Here is a 21,495-nt window from a genome sequence, read left to right on the forward strand (position 1 = left end):
ATGATCTTCAATTGTATAAAAGCTTCCGAAAACTCTTTAATCGCTGAAAAGTTCCAGAACTTCTTCATTTGCCGAGTTTCGATCTGAGTTTTTTTTTTTTTGCTCTGAAATGGTTTGGGTTTTTTTGTTATGAAATTGTGTTCGAGTGATTTGTTGAGGCTGCGTGATTTGGGGTATTAATTAATGACGTTCCTTGAATAGCGGGAGTAGTTATTGACCGAATATTTGGTTTTTAATTTTTTAATATCTGGAGTAAAAATGGGCGGGAGTTATTTAAGGTCATTCATGTCTTTTAACATGCTGTAAATAGATTGCTGTGACTGTTAACAAAAAATTAACAGAAAGTTGGCTAAAACCAAAATCCTTATACCCGTGTGGCTTATATAGCTATATAACCCTTTTTATATTTATACATAATGTTGTCTGTCAATTTTCCATCGAAAAAAAAAATCAAACACGCCGTTGAGCCATTCTCGAGAGTAGAGAATGTAAGGCTACATTCGGTTATCAAAGACAAAAAAAAAAGGGAATATTCTGAGCCGAATCCAAGTTAAGCCCGACTTGGGCTCGCGAATAAAATCGAACCACAAAAAGGTGAGCACTGCTCGACAAAGGGCGGGACGTGCCGGCACAGCGCGCTTGTGAACATATTAACCATCACATTTTCCAACTAGTAATACAATACATAGTACAGACACAAATTCTCCAGAAAAAAGGGAAGAAAAAAAGTTTTGGGAGTAGAAATTTCACTACCACGTGCAAGATTACAGATAGGAGGACAATGATCTCATTATCAATGCAGAGCAGCAACATCGACAAGTTCTTTGTACTCGTCTCCGACATAGGACTTGACCTGCAGAACGGGATTGTCGCTGCTCTCTCCCGGGGGAATGTACTTCAAACCGATCACCGTTGGAAGACCTGCGATTATTACGCAAAACATTTAGTGATGGTTTTGTAATATGCTGACCAAATTGCGGGGCCGGATCGTACGATTAATTAAAATACTAATTATGGAATTTGATATATATATATATATATATATATATATATATATATATATATATATATATATATATATATATACACTCACTGTTATGTATGCGTCCGAAGAGCAATCTCTCTCCTTTCCAATGCTCCAAAGGTCTGACTCTGATCCTGGTGCTTCGCCTCACCCCGTCATCCCACGTTGTTCCGATCCCTAAAGAAGAAAAATAAAAATTAATATTTCCAATTTTTTTTAGCGCGAAACACGGAACGAGATTAGTAATAGCAGTTTAAAGCTAGAGATAATTTTATTTTTTTTTTAAGAAAAAAAAAAAGTGACCTGGAACTGCAAGGCTTTGCCTCCTCTGCGTCTTCCGTTTCTTTGCGGCTTTCCGTGACTGTGGTTTTGCTTTGCCTTTCTTATCCAATGATGTGTTGGATTGTTCTTGATTTACCTATTTCCCGTAAGAATAAATAAATTTAGTCGGCACAATACTGGTATATGGCAGGCATATATTTGCCTCTTGAACAGAAAGTAAACAAAATATTGACGATAAAAAGATGAAACTTTATACCTCAATGTGCTCTTCAGGATCTCTGTTTAAAGCTACGTCCTCTGTGATAAGAGAAGGCTGAGCTGTAACATCCGAATCGTGCAGTTCGTCTTCCACGTGTATCTGATCAACAAGCTTACCCACTAAGTTGATGAAAAAACATTTGAACGGAACCCCATAACTAAAAATGAACAAGCAAAAAATAGCTTACCTCATTGTTGACAGCAGCTTCATTTATTTGAGCAACTAGCTTGTCCTTCGCAAACTCATTATCTGTAATGATGTCCAAGTCATCAGGCCCCAGAAGATGAGACGCACTAGAGCCCACATCAAGAGATTCATTAAGTTTACTCGTACTGGTCCCGGGAATCTCAGTGTTTTTATCTACTTCGAGCAGAGGAGACTCGGTAATGGCCTTCTGTGTTGCGTCAGCGAATTCCTTGTTGAGTTGCTCAAAACTACGACATGTGATTGGATCCGAATCAATGTCATCAGCTGAAACTGGATCGTTTGATGGGCTCACACGCGCAAACTCATTATCTGTATTGGTGTCCAAGTCATCGGACCCTGGAAGATGAGACGCACTAGAGCCCACATCAAGAGATTCATTTAGTTTACTCGCACTGGTCCTGGGAATCTCAGTGTTTTTCCCTACTTCGGGCAGAGGAGACTCGGTAATGGTCTTCCGTGCTGCGTCAGTGAATTCCTTGTTGAGTTGCTCGAAACTACGATTTGTGATTGGTTCCGAATCAATGTCATCAGCTGAAAATGGATCGCTTGATGGTCTTGAACGTGAAATTTGCCGAGTCAAAGACGGAAATGATGCAAATGGACTCTTTTGTGTGCTGGGAGAAGCTATATTAGAAATAGAACTTCCTGGCCCATCTTTTGGATACATATGTGTTCTACTGCTGAATTGCAACTTTCTAGATGTTGCCGGACTCAAACCTATCTTTGGCGAGTCTGGGAAATCTGGAAGGTTTAATTTCTGTAGCTCAATCGGTTTGATCTTCAAGCGCTCTCGTAACACAGCAATTACTCGATCGCCTTCAAGTTCTTCTCCGTTGTAAGAAAGCAGTTGATCCAAAATCTCATTGACTTTATCTGCTTCACCAGATATCGAACATAGTCAGAATAAATTTAGCCCATAGTCAACACTATCAAAGGTAACTTATAAGAGATGTGATGTGTGTGTGTGTGACAAGAGATAATGAAAACCAAACAAATATGTAGAAAGTGGCATATGACCCGCATAAAAAGCTAGGAAAAATAAAAGTGATCTTGTAAATGCTAAGCTTACTATGCGATTGTGCTCCCTCTGAAGCAATACTGCAATAACTAGCTCTTCCTGAGCCGTGATACTCTTCATTGGAAATGCCTGAAATCGTACTTTCTTGAGTGGGTACAAGAGTGCTACTGGTTTCAAGATCATGTGATTGATAAAGATGTTTGTATAAGGATCTCCTGTACTAGCAAATCAAAGAGGAAGGTAAGCGGAGAAGGGACGGAAACTATAGACACGGTAAAACACTGAAATGTATTCCATTTCCATGGACCTTTTATTATGATCTAGAAGCCCCGGCCTACGCGTCCGATTAATAACCGACATAGTCTGCAATTCGGATTCTGAAAAAACGCCACCCATCTGTCTCTGTATTTCTTTTTTGGCGTCTACAAAACAATCATAACTCAGTTTAGCAGCTCTGACAACAAAAGTGTGGAGCGGAGAGAATCAGGATCAAGCGACGCCAAAACTCACTCTCTTTTCGTTCGCAGGCCTTGAAGAACTCCTCTGGGTCATTCAAGTTTTTGACATCCAACGTCGGCTCAATATTTACAACATGTTGACTGTAAGTAAAGATGACCCACTTCAAATACTGATAAGAAAACAATCCCATATGCCAATACGGTATCGCAGCTTATACCTTGAATCAGGCTTTATGGAAAACCGGGCCCGTTTACGTCCCAATCCCGGTCTTTGTTCTCGGACATTAACCTTGGCCTGAGCAGGGATGGCTTCATTCTCTTCTTCTTCTGCACTGTTAAACTCATGATCGGAAATCCTTGAATCCATTAGCTCTTGAGAAGATACAGCATTCTTATCGGTTTTAGAATCATCAGATTGATGAAGATGTTTGATCGCACACCTGTACTAGCAAGACAGAGATGTGGGGGTGAGTTGAGAAAGGACGTAAATTACGAAGACGATAAAATGCTGAAATATATGCAACGGACCTTTTATCATGATCCGGATTCCCTTTCTGGCGTGGTTGATTGGTCAGAAATGTGTTCTGCAATATTGAATCCGACAAGACGCCACGCTTCTGCTTCTTAATTCCTTTTTTGACGTCTACAAAACAATCATAACCCATTTTAACAACTCTTTCGACAAACACGTGCAACTAAGAATCAGGATATAACGGTAGGCACAGAAAGAAGCTCACTCTCATGTTGTTCATAGGCCTTGAAGAACCGCTCTGGGTCGTTGACGTCCAGCGCTGCCTCAGTATTAACAACTTCCAGACTGTGGAGAGAGATCAAATGTTAAATCATAAATTTTTTTCTGTTAAGCTGATTAGTTACCGCAGATTATACTTGGAATCGGGATTTGTAGAGAACCGAGCCCGTTTAGAACATGGTCCCTGTCTTTGTTCTCGCAGATTAACCTCCTTCGGAACAGGGATTGCTTCACTGCTTTTCTCCATCAATACCCGGTTCTTCAAAGTACTAAAGCTCAAGTTACTGGACTTATAATTTACAATGTTCCTTGCCAATTCTCGTAGTTTGTCAGAACTGCGTGAGACCTGAGCGAGAGTTTATTTCAGGACGAATTACAATCTATTCATATCTGAACAAATTAACATGATATTGATAGCACAAAAAAAAAAAAAACACCTAGTCAAAGAGATTCAAATTAGTTCAAAATGCTACATTATTTTTCCCACGCCCATCAAATTGAACATACTCAAATTTCAACCATTCGATCGAAGTTGAGGAACAATTCATCATCAACAACAAAAAAAAAAACAAGCGAATTCCAGTGATAACAATAAACATTGGAAGCAAGGCCACATTACCGTAGACTTGAAAATGCTCTGGACAGAGCCGAGCCTGTAATCGAAGTCTTCCGGCTCGGAAGCATCCTCGAAGATCTCTATGGTCTTGAGGAAGAGAGAACGTGAAGAGCGTTCTCCGGGAGGGTCTACTTCTTTGGAGCCCTGATACCGAGTCACCATTTTCGCAATCCCAATCAAACCCTAGATGGAGAGACCTAGTACGGAGACAGGTCTAATTAAGGCTTAAAGTACAGCAAAAAACATGACTAAACAATACAAAGCCACGAAAACCTTCAAAAACACAAAAATCGACGAACGAATAATAAAGCAAAAACGCGTTGAGGCACGAAACTCCGAATCGGAAAATGAAAGAATCGAAGAAAGCGGAATAAAAATATTCGGAGATTTGGAAATAGGAAAAACATACCTTGTGAAAGGAAAGGTTATCTCCGAAATCTCCGGCGAGTTTTCGGACTCGGTGGATGGCGATTTCGGGGGCGTTGTCAAGATTATCGACGACGACGACGACGGTGAATCCGCCGATGAGTACAGAGAGAGACTGGATTGAAATAAGGTTACCGTTACCGATACGGTTACGTGACTCGTGTTTTACTGGGTTAACTGCGAGATAACAATGCTTTACTGGAGTTTGCAGTGATGATCGATGAAGTTATCGTTATTAACGTGATTTACCGAAAAATATATATCATTTTTTTTTAATATAAGATAAAAATATAAGGATTAATTTTACTTTTGTCCCTTAAATTTTTAGACAAACCACATATTTTGTCCCGCATTTTATTTTGTAACAATCGGTTACTTTTAACTTTATTACTTTTTTCAAAACTCATCATTCTGTCAAATATTTAACAGATTTAACTAAAATATTGGATAAAATCGTAAAAAAAAAAAAATTCATTTTTTTATTTGTTTTTAACATTTAATATTAGCAATATCTATTAAACATTTACTCTCTCTCTCTCATTTCAACGCTGAGTTTCTTCTTCGCATCTTTGCTGAGCTGGTGATCTCCGGCGGCGGCGATGGCGGCACTAGGGGCCGAAATGCTTTTCGTGCTTCTTGGTCTTGGCCTTCAATCGGCGCTTCTTCTCGTAGGCATCGATCCACATGTAGTCCGCCGGAATGTGGAACGGGTCGGCCTCGCCACCGTCCTTGAACCGCAGGTTGTCGCTGGACTCGGCGCCGCCTCATTGAAAGGAAAGCATTTTCACTGCAAGATATGGCACATATTATCTTTCCACTAAAAAACAAGAAAAGAATTCTGACTTTGTAGCTTTAAATAAAGATAAGAAATCAACGATAAAAATTTATATAATGAGATGCAGAATTGTTCATGACTGAAAACTCACAATGTCATATCTCTTTATTTCTCTCTGAACTATCATCATGACCATCTTCATTATGTATGTTGTCACTATCGTAACTTCCAGTTATATGATCACTATACATTGTTGTTCATACGAAAATGTTCCCCTACCACGGCGCTTAGGAACAATCGGTTTGGTATCTTCCAAAGGAAGTTTTGAGACACCAGGCAAACACTCGAAGGAAATTAATTTATCAGGTGATCGGTCTGCAATGGCTTCCCAGTCTGCAGACGCAATAATAACTGGTCATAAAGGTAATCCAGGTTGTAACAACACAAGTATTCAAGCACTAGGTTCTGAATCTCCTAATAGCCTTGAGAACACTCATCGACGTCTCTTCTCATCCCCGTCACCACCACCAACAAGGTTGGATAGAGTCAACTCTTTTTTTGTTTGAGTTTGACCGGTTCAAACTTACAGAGATGAAAAGGGGATTATTGTTATATGCATATATAAATTTATATTAAAAAATTAACTGTTAAAAATACAAAATTTAAGGGCATATTGGTAATTTTACGTTTAAACTCATTTATATAATGACACGTGTCAAATTATGTTAGAAATATTTAACGGAATGATGAGTTTTGAAAAATGTAATAAAGTTGATGGTAACCGGTTGTTACAAAAAAAAGAAAGCAGGACAAGGTCTGTGGTTCGTCAAAAAGTTCAGGAGACAAAAATGAAATTAATCCAAAATATAAATAGTCTACAATATTTTCATTACAATACATCACATTTTGCACTTCAACATACCCATTAGAGCAATCAACCCTCTATTATCTAACACCAACGATCATGAGCTGAAAATTTTGGTTTCAAAATTTTCAAAGGTCGGCCCACGATCATTGACTGAAATTTTTTAAAATTTAAAAAATTGGTCCACTTTTTTTTTAAAAAAAATTTAAAAAAAATTGGCCTGGTTTTTGAGGTTTCGGTAACCGATCCGGTTTTCTTCCGGTTACCGGCGGTTTTCTCGGTATCTAGCAGTTTTGTTCATACAGCTATCGGCAAGTGCCAAAAACGGCATATCGATCGGTTTTCTTCCGGTAACCCCGGTATTTCAATCCTTGAGAGAGACAGATCGATCAAATATTGGGTTTTAATTGAATTGTAGATGTTTAATTCCCGGGAAATGTGAGAGTATGAAACTTGAGGATTTACTTTGTTTTTCTTCTGGGTTTTGAATATTGATTAAAATGATTATAGATTTGATTATGCATATAATAAAAAAATGTATTTTGAGAAGTATAAGCTGTCTTAAACTATATAACTACATATATATTATTAAATTATCATTTTTCAATTAAAATATATTAAAAATTGATATATAAATACATATTAAATTATCATTTTTCAATTAAAATATATTAAAAATTGATATATAATAATTTTTTAGATATTAAGAACTAAATTTAACATAATTTACCTTCTAAACAGAATAAAAAAAAACAAAAAAAAACTTGTTCCATCTACAATATTTATACCTTTTTATTTTTTTACTTTTTGTGTTTCATTTCATCTGAGGGAATACAGCAAAGAGGATGCTGCATCTATTGAATAAGACACCTTATTTGGAACGAAATTGGAAGGCATTCGATAAATAATTAAATAGGAAAAGAAAAGATGACACGGAATCAACGACCTTATTTTTAGATATCAACCCATTGATTAATTAATAGTTTTAGTTGATATTGGAATAAATCACACACGCAAGCGCATATGTCGTCCAAGTAATTTAGTTATAAAAGTAACGATTGTCGGACCCACAAGGACCATAAAAATTAGCGATTTCACTCAAATATTTTGCGAATTGATTCCAAGTAAACGGAAAATGGTTTGGTACGAATAAAAAATAAAATATAACGAAGGCTTAAAACTAACACGAGTTTTTCAATAAAGAGAAAGTAGCGGTCAAGATTTCACCAGAACTAGCTAGATCGGGGGTTTCGGGCTCGAATAACAAAAATCTACTTCTGTGGATTTTAATCTCGCTCAATCAAAATTATTCATTATACTCTCTCGAGTGTTCTAGCAGACCTATGCAATTGATAGATGTTATCATCTCGGCCTCTAATCATATTAAAACAATTACATGCAATAAACACAATAGCTCAAACGATTGTACAATTGGATAGAATTTTCTAACCTAGGTCAATGATGAAGATATGAACAAAAACACGATTCTTTACTCTTTCTCAAGTAGCTAAACAATCCTATATAACAATTCTAATGGTGATCAAGTACTAGAAAGCGTTAAGCATAATTCATATCAAGCAACCCATAATAATGAAACAAACAATAATCATCTAACTCTAACGAACCCCTTAACCACCAATCTCGGCTACATCGCAACCCCATAAGAAACTTAGCCTATACCGGTGCTCATAATCAACAATAAACAAACATAATAATTGAAAGTAATATAACAAAGATTAAAAGCAAAAGAAAACTCATAATATATAAATTTGATATTCAACAATAATTCAACAACTAATAATAAAAAGAAAGGAAGAAGGAAGAACAAAAAATTAATTTGAGTTCAAGAAACTCGTCGGATGTATCGATTCCAACGAAGAACAGTTTTTCTCTCTAGCATTCCATAGTAGCCAAACACTATAAGAGAAACTATAAAAAAAAATGTTTTTTAGAACCTAAAGTCGAAACACTTTAAAATTGAGAAATTGACGAAAACAGTGTTTTTGGGCATCGCGGTGACGGGCGCGGTCTGTTGCGAATTTTCACCGCGGTGCGGTGAATGGCGCGGTACTGAAACTGAATCGGCCATAACTTAATGCTTCGATGTCTTATTTTTGCATATAAACATGCGTTCAAAGCTAAGAGAAAACTCTAACCAATGGTGAAAAGAATTCCTCCAAAATAATCACTTAAGAATCTCGAATAATGCAAAAGAAGACGACATGTTTTTTTATTAGCTCTAACTCGTCCGAAAGGTCTTCAAATCATCCGAAAGTCATTCCATTGCCCTCAAAACATGTTTAGCTCATGAAAAATATATAATAACAAAGAAAAACATAAAAAGATAACAAAAACACCTAAAGTTTCGCTTCGATTTAAGTCCGAGGACGAGCGATTTGTACGTATAAACACACTCATCACATGCGTTTACACTATTAATTATGTAATTTTGGTCAACAGTGTCACTTCTAAAAAAGAATAAAAAATATCCAAAATCAACTTTAAAGGTCAACTTTTGCCTAACTCTGCATGTAAACAATAGTTAATTAGACCAAACTGGCTCAAATATAGTCAGCGATTTAGGCTACAATTCTTCTCTAACGGTCAACTTTTACCAAACTCTGCATGTTCTATAGACTAGGTACGAATTACTGTTGATTCTCTCTATATCCAATATGAACTATAATAAAATAAATATATATAGTATTCTATAACTAGTTATTTAAATTTTCGTCTGCTGTTGCCTCTTTTCGAAGAATGGTAGATTAATTTGTTTTAAAGTGATAAATTGTTTATAATAATCGTCAATAAATTTAATCTTGTCTGTCAAAAATATTTTGAAAACGTAAATTTGGCTATTTTGCTGAAAAGTTGAAACATTGACTATTTTGCTAATCAATAAGTTTCAAATGGCTATTTTGTACAATTTTTCAAAAAAAAAAACCTTGAAAAATCAAGTCTAAAGTCTAAAAATGTCAATAATTTTTTAGTGTGTAAAATTCTAAAAATGTCTTTAAGTTTTTGTGAAAATTTATTTTGTGTTCATCAGTTTTTTACCAAAAAATCCAAAGTTTATCACTTTATTTTAAAAAAATTGTTAAAAATTTCAAAAATGGCATTAAAAAGTTTGAAATCATAGAGATTTATTTTAATAAGTTCAAAATTGTAACTACTATTTTAAAGATAAAAGCTCAATTTCTTTTTATGTCAATAAGCTTTTAAATCTCGAATGTTCTTATGTTTTTTCAAAAGACAAAAAATATTCCAACTTTTAATGATAAAATTTGAAATTGATATCAAAATTTTCGAAATAAAGTGAAAAACTTGAATTCTTGGATAAAAAACCGACGAACACAAAACTAATTTTCACGAAAAATTAAGGGCATTTTGAATTTTTTTTACATAGTTAAAAGTTTGGTTTTTTCTGATGTGTCTAACATGAAACTTGATTTTCAAATGTGAGTTTACATTAGACTTGATTTGTTAAGTTTTCTGATAATATTTTTAGCCGACTTTTTATGGATGTTAATTGCATAGTTGAAAATTATAAATAATTTTTTTTATTAATATATTTATAATTATTCACATTGTTTTTCCCTTTCTACTCTTACTCTTATGTTTATCCTTAATCTCGTCTATTTCTTTCCTTTGGTCTCTATATCTAAAAATCCAAATTATAAATAATTTTTTATTAATATATTTATAATTATTCACATTGTTTTTCCCTTTCTACTCTTACTCTCATGTTTATCCTCAATCTCGTCTATTTCTTTCCTTTGGTCTCTATTTCTAAAAATCCAATAATCATATTTAAAATCATTTATTTGATTTGAATTTCTCTTGAATATCACAATTAACGAGCACATGTTAGAAATATCATCGAGATTAAAGTTGAACAAGTTAGTGGTTACAAATCGGCTTAATTATCATCATGACTCTCAACCTAGCCCTAGCCCCCCTTTTAATCCTTCCTCGCATACATGCATGGTCACAAAATGCGTGTCCAAGTAAATATATAGTTGAACCTTAGAATCCTATAACTATATATTCACGTCGAACACATCTACAAATACAAAGTGTTGACATTTGAACATATACTTAATGTCTTGCCTCTATAAATACCAATGATGGATTAGTAATCGATGATAATAGTATTACCCCACTTGACTATTTAAGTTTAAGAAAATAAAACAATCACAATGCTCAATGTCAAGGTTATCAGTTTTCTCCTCCTTTTCCCTTGTGTTGCTATTTCACAACGTCGACCTCTTTCCAATTTCAGAAAGCTTCCATTGCCACCATCAACATCGGGTCCCGAGTCGATAACGTTTGACTCGCTCGGCGCAGGACCTTACACCGGAATTTCTGATGGTAGAATGCTCAAATACGACAGAGATTTGTCACGATTCGTAGATTTTGCTTTTACAGCGCCTAATAGGTGAAATATATATTCTCCTCTTTCAGCTTGTTTACATGCATAAATAATTGGAAATAGTTAACCAAATGGAAGATAGATGATTGTTTAGATATCGTGCCCAGTTTAATATCATAATCTTATAATAATCGTGCTACTCGAATAATGATTTAAAAAAAAAAAATTGACACAAATATTACTAAAATGACACAATTGATTTTGATAAATTGACATGTATTTAGTAATATTTATGTTAAAATCCTTAATAACAAAGTTTTCGTGAGTATCTACATGCCTATGTATGGACGTAATACTAATAAGGGAAAATGGTGGGAAAAATACCCAATGTTTAGACAAAACAATATTTATATACTCATTCTTTTTTTTTTTTTTACAAAAATACCACATATTATTATTTAGTAGCGCCGTAATTAGTTGCACCGTTAAACTCAAACATAAAATTTAATGGTGGAAGTATTTACGCATAACTAAATTTGTAGCTTGATGTATTTTTGTCCAAGTAAAAAAAAAATGAGTATATATATATATATATATATCGATTAGAGCAAATTTTGAGTATTTTTACCGTCGTTTCCCTTACAAATAATAATAATAATAATATGTGTTTAGGTCTAGTGCGTCGTGTAACGGAAACAATGATCCAGCGCTGCGTCCGATATGTGGGAGGCCTTTGGGTTTGGGGTTCTTCAAACTCAAGAACCAATTTTTCATCGCAGACGCTTTTCGAGGCCTCTTTCGGGTGGGACGTGACGGAGGACTTGCCACGTTGCTCGCCACGTCAGCAGAAGGAGTTCCGTTCAGGTTTCTTAACGACTTGACGATCGACCAACTCACCGGAGATGTTTACTTCACGGATTTCAGTGCAGTCTTTTTGCAGAGGTAATATATATATATATATATATATATATATATATATATATATATATATATATATACTTTTTTTTTTTGTTTCGAGTACCACGAATTTAAAACTCGACTTTAGCCAGGTTCAAAGAAAACGGCCCCGATCGAGTATTAATTTTATAACATAAAAATTAATTGACAGCAAAAACTCACATAAACCCTGCAACATAAATAATTGCTGGTGGCGGCCGAGCCCAGATTCTTATTGAGAAGGATTACAAGATGGAAAATATAATTTATATCCTCCTAGTTATAGTTAAATATTGCATTCATTTTTGTATGTTTAAATATATCACAATCATACATTAATTATCTGTTTGTTTTTATTAATGTTACAAATTCATCCCCAAATAAATATTCAAATTGATTTTGTGAATCAGAATTCATCAAAATGGACGTAATGTATATATAATTGATTTTTCTCTTTAAAATCACTTGAAAGAGAAAATGAAATATCTCGTTTCTCTAAATATATCTATTTAACTTTGGGTCCATTAGGAAAATAACCAATTTAAATATTTGATATTGTTAAATAACCAACGTTTGGTAAATCTTACGTAAATAATCATTTTCACGTACATTTACGGACGCAAATCTTAGATAAATAGTCACATCCACATAATAGACCACGTCAGTATTTACGGTTATTTACTTAAGATTTATCGAACGTTGATAATTCAGCAATGTCAAACATTTAAGTTGACTATTTTTCTAATTTTATGTTTAACTTTCATGTATGATGTTTTTTTAAAGTTATTTAGAATGCAATTAGGTCGTATTTTAGACCAAACTAATTGATTAACACTTATCCCGTATTTTTAGATGCCCAACAACAGTATAAATTAAATTTCTAGTTGGCTTGATTGTGATTTCTTATATTTAATAGACAGGGCCGGCCCTGACCTAAGGCGGGCAAGACTTGTGCCTTAGGCCCCCAATTGGGTTGGGCCCCCAAAAATATTATTTTACATTTTTTGTCTATTTTTAAGAAGATTTACATTTTTTACCTTAAAAATTTACACTTTTGGCTCATTTTCTAAAAAATTTATATTTTTTCCCCTAAAAATTTAAATTTTTATGTATTATAGGGCCCCAAAATATTGAATCGCCTAGAGTCCTCGGTGAGTTTGGACCGGCCCTGTTAATAGATATAATTCTAATATTGCACTCAAATCTAATTAAATCTGTGATTGATCACAACACCAACAGTGAAGCCATCCAAGCAATAGCGACGAATGACTCAACCGGAAGGTTACTAAAATACGACTACAGAACGAAACAAGTAACAGTTCTGCTAAGAGGCCTCTCCGGTGCCAACGGTGTGGCACTTAGTCTTGACCGCTCATATCTCCTCGTAGCCGAGTTTATCGGCAAAAGAATAATTCGGTTTAGGCTTTGTGGTCCGCGAGCTTTTCGATCGGAGATTGTTGCCACTTTTCAGGGAATGCCTGACAATATTCGGAGGACTCCATTGGGAGATTTCTGGGTAGCTTCGAGCGTACCCACTTCAGTTGGATCACAACAAATTATGGTTCCAACGGCCATAAAAATCAATGGAAATGGTATGGTTTTGAGGACACTGCCTCTTAGTGAATATTATAACACGACGAGTATAAGTGAGTTTAGCGAGCGTGGTTCTATGTTTTACGTTGGATCTGTGGAGGCAAACTTTGTTGGCGTTTTCAACAAGTTTTAGGCTTTAAAGGCAATTATGCCATAACAAGCAATATTCCAAATAGCCGGTAGTCATTAACCTATTAAATAAAATTGGCTGCGTGCTACACATATTACGTACATTGTTTGCTAATTAATTATGGGAAGGTTGATGTTATAACAATTATTTATGGTCACTAATTAATTTTCTACTTCATTTTAAGTATCTAGTCCAAATTTTATTTTATTAGAAAAATATAGTCCACCAGGCCGAAGTTAATTTAATTAATTTCGGCCTAGTGAACTATTCTCTTAATAAAATTAAAATTGAGTTATTTTTTTAAAAGGAGAGGGGGCTATTGGTCTAATTGCCCCATGTTATGATGAGACTTTTTGTTGATTTTTTTATATTTTCCATTACCATGTTTATTGCGTGTAATCTCGAGAGAATGGCTTCTCTAATTTGGTTAAATATTAATTGAAATAAGTTGTGTATGACCTTAATTAAGTAATATAAGTTAGTTTATACTAATATTAAATATTATGTTCGCATCACAAAATTAATAAAAAAAAAACCCTGAAAAAAGCAAACATATATTGGAATAACATTCATAGGTTAAAAATTATATAAACATTACATTTCATAGGTAAAATTAATGCAAAAAAAAAAACGCACATAAAAAAAAACACAAAAAACGTTGATAGTCGCTATGAATACTCCTCCCATAAATGATCAATTAACCATTAGTATATTCATTCTTATTTATAAAGAAAACACCAACTTTATTATTGGCAGTGGATTTCAAATGTTTCGAACACAACTCTAATATTCGACTACTAAAAAGTAATTTTGTTAAAGTAATTTAACTTTGTGTTTTTATTTGATATTATGCATGCACTTATATTTTTTTTTTCTTATTATGCCACGTGTGGCAATTTTAATTTTTATTGATATTGTATTGTATATTTTTATTAGTATAATTGGTGAGTTATTTTATTTAGAATGTATTGTGTTTGAATAATGTTATGTACTTATGAATGTAATGTCATTTACTCTATTTTATTAGTTAATATGTATGTAATTTGTTTTTATAAATTATTTAAATTAGGGTGAAAAATATAAATTAAATTTTTTTGGGATGAATTTGTAATTAAATTTTTTGTTGTATCAAATTGGTGTATGTGAACAATCCCACGCCAAATTTAGTATTAGTATGATACCATTCGCTACGCCGAGAATTTCTTGATCTTGGGTCTTTTGATCTTAGTGTGACCCCAATTGTCCCCGTCGATTTTCTCCGTGTGATAATATGCACACGGAAGTATAAATATCTTCGTCTTTATTCGAATAAAGAGACAATATTTAATTACTTTCTAATTATTTTTTCTTCCATATTCTCTCTTTTCTTTAGTCTTAATAAATTTTACTTTTAACAATTATTGATTTTAAAACTGGGCCTCCTGGGAATTGGTGTGTATCTCTTCTACAGCATGTTCATAGACATTTTATAACTTCATGATATCGAAGTTCTAAAAACATTTCTTGGTCGAATATAAAATAGCGTACAGCTTCACCATTAGAGTCGAAAACAAGGACCATAGAGTTTCAGATTTCAAGATTAATGTGAAGACACAACTCCATCATATGATGACACATATCCCTAAGCACCGATCTAATACTCAATTCAGTCAAAGACATACAGTCAATACCAATTGGCCCCTAAATTAAAATCATATGTGTTCTACATTAAATATGAAAGCAAATAGACCTACCTAATATTGTTTAGCAAAAAAAAAAAAAAAAAAAACCTTATCTTATTATTATTATTTTAGAAAACCTACATACCTTAATGAATTTCATTTAACACAGCAACCTCGATAGTTTCCTTTTACCATTTGCATCAGAAACCATGCGAAAATGACAGAGACATTTAGGAACAGCATGTGTCCTTCATTCTGCCTAAATTACTTTTTCATTATTTTATATGAACTTACGATCACTTGATTCTGTTTTGTTTCATTTTAACGATTAGTTAAATATTTAACTATATTACAATAGTTACATGTATTATTGTACCTTTTTATATTAACAAATTTATGTGTTTGCTATTCTTAGCCAATAATTGGGAATAGAGAGATGGCTAATTATTATAAAATTGAACCGACAAACGTTTGCAAAAGCTGATATTTTGCATGTTGCATGCCAATATACAAACATAATCTTATTATGTTTGGCATGAAAAGAAAAACAAGTACACACTAGTACAAATTGCACATCGACAGAAAATTATTTTCATCATGCGAAAGTCTGAATTTTTTTTGGGTTTGTAGACTATGTTTTTCATGCAGATGTTGGTTACAAAATATATTTTGCGTCTGTTAGGAATCTCACATTAAAAGTAAATGAGAACTAACTAGAGTTTATAAAAGTCACGAGTTACTCATCTCATTACCAATTGGTTTTGAGATGGAACTCCATGATACTTTCACACAGAGGATGTAGAATCAAGGGATATATGCATGAGTTGTGGTGGTGGAAAAGAGATGTTTTGTGACATTGCCCGACGCTTTTAGTTTGTGAAAAAAGGTTGGTTTACTTTTGCCATAATTTTGCATGCGACTACCGGAGAACAAGCTATATCAAAGAAATTAACGTATCATGGAACAGTCATGGGGTATCGATAGGAATTTGTGTCTTCAACGAGTATGCATTATTCTCGACGAATTCTAGAGGTATAGGAACCCTTACTATTCGATGGGAATACGCGAAGATAAAGATAGAGTTTTGAGTGTTAAGCCGTATTTTGGATTTAAATTTGTAGACACGTAGCGCGGGCGGATTTGGTCACGTGTCTTGCCTCGGTGGGTCCGAAGTCACTTTTCTAGACCTTGGGGAGCTCAAGGAAGATCAAGGTATGGTTTTTGAACTGTGGCCGAGTGGGTAGGAATCAACTCTTTTATTTGAAGCCGAGAAAGAGAGAGCACTTTGGGACCTAAACCCGAAATGTCCCTCAATCCACGGTTCTAAGAAGAGATATGAGTGTGGTAGTGGATTAATATTCATCTTATTAAGTGAAAAATATGTGAATTAGATTTCTCAAGCTCTTGGATAACTTTAAAGAGAGAATATAATTTGGCTTTGCTAGCTTTTGTTTGTAAGAAAGTGTTTGAGAGAGAGTGAATATTTCTTCTCCCATTCTAGAGAGAATGGAAGTAGATTATTTCTCCTTTGTATTTGATTTTCTCTTTTTTTTTTTGTGATATTGTATGAGTTTGGTGACCTTGTATTGATTCTCTTTGTTTGGTCTCAAATAATTTGTTTTTTTAGAGAAAATGAGTAGAGAATTTGGCATAATTTTGCCTAGGTGAGAGTCAATTTATTCAAAACGGTGTTTGAGGTCATTATTTGTACAATATTTGTCAATTGGACGCTTGTTCTTGTCTGATGAGAGTTTGGATCCGAGTATGGACGATAAGATCTTCTTGCATGCACTACTACAAAACAAGGATTCTACAACGCTTAAAAACCGTTGTGGAATGATTCTACAACGCTTGTCAAGCGTTGTAGAATCCTGCGTTGTAGAAGCTTCTACAACGCTTAAATATCCGTTGTAGAATCCAAGGAGCTTCTACAACGCTTCAACATCCGTTGTAGAATCCAAGAGGTTTCTACAACGCTTAAATATCCGTTGTAGAATCCAACTTTCTACAACGGATATCTAAGCGTTATGGAACCTCCTACAACGGTATACATCCATTGTGAAATTTCTACAACGCTTTCACTGTGCGTTGTAGTAAGTTCTCCCCGCGGCATAAAACACATGACGCCGCGGCGTGGATTCTACAACGGATTTTTAAAGCGTTGTGGAAAATCTGAAACACCAGGTTTCTACAACGCTTAACTATATGCGTTGTAGAATCTCCAAGTTTCTACAACGCTTAACCATATGCGTTGTAGAAACACCAAGTTTCTACAACGCTTATCCATAAGCGTTGGCGTTGTAGAAACACCAAGTTTCTACAACGCTTGTCATAAGCGTTGTAGAAAGTGGGTTGTATAATCCAACATTTGTAGTAGTGATGAGTCTTTGAGATGAGAGGTGAGTCTACGGGGCGGAGGCCCATCTCTTAGGCAAGAAGACGTTCTCTCATGGGCCTACGCCGAGAGCCTCGCCCAAACCTTTGGCAAGAGGCATCGTCAATGGGGTTGTCATGATCGTCTCGTAGGTCTTTGAGGCCGTCTAGCGAGGGTTCCGTCAGGGACGCCGTTACGCCTCGTGGGTTTCTCCGTCTAGCCGAGTGGTCCATCGGGGACGCCGTTACGCCTCGTGTGAGATTTTCCGTCTCGCCGAGAGCTCCGTCAGGGGTGCCGTTCAACCCATGGGCTTCTCATTCGTCATGGCTCATGGCGGAGCCACATGGGGACCAGCGGGTCCACGAGTCCCCATTGACTCGACGATCAAAAAAATTATATAGATGTGGTGTGGTAAAAATTATTAAACAAAATTATATATAATACTAGTATACGTTACTATAATTTAAAACGAAATTGTGATAGATTGGTTGGCAAAAGACTGTGCTTTTGGCATAATTTATGGGCGCGCATTATTAAAACAAATCATGAGTTCCAATACTGATTTTGTGGCAAATTGAAATTCGGGGGTGGTTTGTTAATCGTGTTATAATTCAGGGGGTGTCCATGTAATTGATCCTAAGAATTATTCGAGAATACAAAGCAAATTTAGGCTTGGAAAAAAAGTGTAGCAAATACATATTTCCAATCATCCGAGCTCTACATGAATCTCAATCAGGTCTAGATCCGGAACTCCAATGAGGATCCATTGTAGCCTCGGGTATCTCCTCGCAAAACTAAGGCTTTACCCTTCATTTGGCGGAAGCTTTTGGGGTGTTATGGTGACGTGTCATCTTGGTTGTGACCGCATTCTTATTTAATCTGATTTTCTCAAGGTGGTGTCGGCAGTGAAAGGTGGAATTATCCCTTATATGGAACTTCAAACGATTTTACATGATATAAATGTTATGTCTAATTTTACTCATTTTCATATTATGCCTTAATTTCTAGTTCTTCTAATGAGGCATGTACACAATTTGGCTCGATATTCTTTGCTTATTATAACGAATGTAAGTTGGGAACCTCCCACAGTGTGTTTTGCAGGAGGTTATCAATGATCAATACGGTTTAGATCATTAATTTTATGACCATGGTATTTCTCGACCACTTAATAAGTAAATGAGGACTTTAACAAAACTCGGTGTGGTGCCGTCCATGTTTATTAAAAAAAAATTAAAAATACTGGATCAATCGAGATAGACGAGATATGTAGATGTGTAGTTCGGGGTGAAATACAATTTTCGCATTAAATACATTAGTGTCGGTAAACAAAATTATATTTAGCCTCGCGTTTGGGTAGTTATACACTTATACTATATAATATTAGTTCCAGTACATACTGATATTTTTCCTCATAAAAAAACTAATTAAACAGATATAATGTATTTTATTTAAGCCGTTTGTTTTGAGTTTTTTACTTCAGGTTCCTTCTATATGTCTATAGGCCGGGCCCTGAGTGCAATAATGCTCACTATTTCCAATGAATTGTTTTTTTTTTTTTAATTAAATAGTGCTAGAAAATTGAGACAAGTAACATTTTTTAATAATCCATATGAAGTTATAATGTCCGGAACGCTATAACTTCAGTCTTATACATAAAACGACATGCATATATATAAAGTAATTAAACTAGCTTTGGTAAATAAGAAGTAGAACTGAGCAAAACCCAATGTGAACGTTTGGCTTTTACGCGGCAAATATTTGGGCACCTAAAAGTAACGTCCTCGTTGCATGCATGGCGGCAGACAAGCGCTGAACACTGTATCTTCGATTCCACGACATCGAATTCAACTTTTCATAATAGACACCACAATTTCATTCTTTTCATTTGAAAGACTTCCTGTTTTTTTTTTCTTTTTTCTTTTTCAAGAAAGAAAGCATAACAATTAATTAACTTTCAACGTACCCTTTTTCAAGATGGACAATATATCACATTCCTTAATTTGAACGCTGCTTTTGTTCTCGTTTTTAGGTCACGTTCGAGTTTCCCCATAATTAACTGCATGAACCCCACTTCCGTAGTTTTATATTAATTGGGAAACCCCATAAAGTTGAAAAACTAACCAAATTTAATAAGTATATAAATTGTTTTAACCCATGCTTTGACTTAGTTTGGACTCTATATAATGTTCGTACGGTCTTCTCTCTCTCTCTCTCTCTCTCTCTCTCTCTCTCTCTCTCTCTCTCTCTCTCTCTCGTTGTGCAAAAGAATAAGAAAAAACGTTACTCAAATTAAGAATCAAGTAGCGAGGAGAAAGATTATTATCATGTTGTCTTCTAGGTCTACCGGTTCTTTCTTCGTTGTAGTCTTACTTATGTTATGTGTAACATATTCCACTTCAACCAAGTTCAACTTCCAAGGTACATAAGCTCATTTGCTTGTATAGTCCTCTTCATTTTATTGCTTTATTTTTCATTCCTCTCTTCTAGCTTATAATATTCTATACTCCATTTCTTTTTCTCAGCTTCTGATACTAAACTACGTCTTCATGGTAATTCCGGGTTTGTTGAAGCAACAAGAAGTAGAATGATATTCCCAAAGGTACAAACCCTAATGATCTATTGGAAGTAACAATGTGTGTGTGTGTGTGTATATATATATATATATATATATATATATATATATGTGGAAACTTCTCGTTCTAAAAAAAATGATATTTTACAATTCTTTAGTCAAATTTAAACACAATATTATCAAGTAGCTAGTTTATGTGATTGAATGTGGAACAAGATTGACTATTTTGTTTAAAAATTTCATCTAACGCGGTTATTTAATAACCAAGTATTTCTCATAGAGGTAGTTTACGAGAAAACGAAGTTATAATTGAAACATATATCTTTGACTTGCTGTTTCAGGAAAATAATAATGATGTTGTTCCTACTTCGAGTGAGAATATCGGACTGGAATTGACAAGGCACCAGAGAGTAAGAAAATTAATGACTAAAAGACTGTTGGTGAAAGTGGAAGTTCATCATAAGCTTGGTGCAAAATGTAGGCACGCATTGAATAAAGGAATGTTGAACGTTGACTGCGATTTCAGAAAGCATATCAATAATAATCCAAGTATGAAGTCCAAACTTGATGATTTCATAGCTTTCGATGTGGATTACCATGTTCCTAGACCTCATCCACCCAAAAACAACTGACTAATTCATATACTAGGGCGTCTTTTTTTTTTTTTTCCTACTTATTTAATTAATTTTATTTACTTTTAGTTTTATTAGTTTCTTTTTTCACGGGCTTACAATTTTGTTACATCGTGTAGTAAGCTTTGTAGAAGAGGGTGTATGACTGATATGATACTTGTATCTATATTGTAATCGAGTGATATAAAAGGAGTTTGCATTTTAAAAATTGACCAAAAGATCGTGGTAGAAATACATTAAAATTTTTTGTTCTTCTTCCAACCCTATATATATATATATATATATATATATATATATATATATATATATATATATATATATGTATACATTTTGCTTGCAACTTAAAAAGGCGATTGTTCCGATGATTATCAGGTATATGTGACTGAAAAAAATGTGGGAGAGTTAATTTAATTTGTTGCTTGATGTATATTATTATGTATTTGGACCCACTTTTGAACATTTACACTGGCCATTTTGAAGGTTCTTAATGAGTGTTGATTAATCTTTAGACGAGCGCTCAAACTAAGTTATTGATGCGGAAAGT

General features: G+C 34.5%; 2 protein-coding genes across 2 annotated transcripts; one reads left to right on the forward strand and one right to left on the reverse strand.

The window, feature by feature from the left end:
• Window positions 1-476: 476 nt before the first annotated feature.
• On the reverse strand, window positions 477-5,244 carry LOC149384164 (centromere protein C-like). The gene is made up of 14 exons (XM_089629322.1): window positions 5,025-5,244; window positions 4,619-4,759; window positions 4,137-4,345; window positions 3,986-4,065; window positions 3,777-3,891; window positions 3,467-3,688; window positions 3,301-3,389; window positions 3,098-3,212; window positions 2,842-3,005; window positions 1,753-2,648; window positions 1,563-1,664; window positions 1,328-1,442; window positions 1,094-1,201; window positions 477-921 (listed from the first exon to the last, which is right to left on the reverse strand). The coding sequence occupies exons 3-14, from the start codon at window positions 4,244-4,246 to the stop codon at window positions 794-796; spliced, it is 2,244 nt and encodes a 747-aa protein (XP_089485448.1). The 5' UTR covers window positions 4,247-4,345; window positions 4,619-4,759; window positions 5,025-5,244; the 3' UTR covers window positions 477-793.
• A 5,618-nt stretch (window positions 5,245-10,862) lies between these two features.
• Window positions 10,863-14,295, forward strand: LOC149384165 (protein STRICTOSIDINE SYNTHASE-LIKE 12-like). Its single transcript, XM_089629307.1, has 3 exons — window positions 10,863-11,119; window positions 11,726-11,995; window positions 13,229-14,295. The coding sequence occupies exons 1-3, from the start codon at window positions 10,881-10,883 to the stop codon at window positions 13,713-13,715; spliced, it is 996 nt and encodes a 331-aa protein (XP_089485433.1). The 5' UTR covers window positions 10,863-10,880; the 3' UTR covers window positions 13,716-14,295.
• Window positions 14,296-21,495: the final 7,200 nt, after the last annotated feature.

Source organism: Urtica dioica, chromosome 10 (genome assembly GCF_054948205.1).
Source record: "Urtica dioica subsp. dioica isolate 48M chromosome 10, U.dioica_male_clone48M_v1_H2, whole genome shotgun sequence".
Classification (NCBI taxonomy): Eukaryota; Viridiplantae; Streptophyta; class Magnoliopsida; order Rosales; family Urticaceae; genus Urtica; species Urtica dioica.

Bases quoted from the DNA above. Each gene is read 5' to 3' on its own strand.
- LOC149384164 (XM_089629322.1), bottom strand. From the start codon at position 4,246: ATGGAGAAAAGCAGTGAAGCAATCCCTGTTCCGAAGGAGGTTAATCTG. The intron at 1,665-1,752 runs GTAAGCTATTTT...CTTGTTGATCAG, and splicing joins AAGCTGCTGTCAACAATGAG to ATACACGTGGAAGACGAACT. The intron at 1,202-1,327 runs GTCACTTTTTTT...TTTCTTCTTTAG, and splicing joins GCAAAGCCTTGCAGTTCCAG to GGATCGGAACAACGTGGGAT.
- LOC149384165 (XM_089629307.1), top strand. From the start codon at position 10,881: ATGCTCAATGTCAAGGTTATCAGTTTTCTCCTCCTTTTCCCTTGTGTT. The intron at 11,120-11,725 runs GTGAAATATATA...ATATGTGTTTAG, and splicing joins GCTTTTACAGCGCCTAATAG to GTCTAGTGCGTCGTGTAACG. The intron at 11,996-13,228 runs GTAATATATATA...CAACACCAACAG, and splicing joins AGTGCAGTCTTTTTGCAGAG to TGAAGCCATCCAAGCAATAG.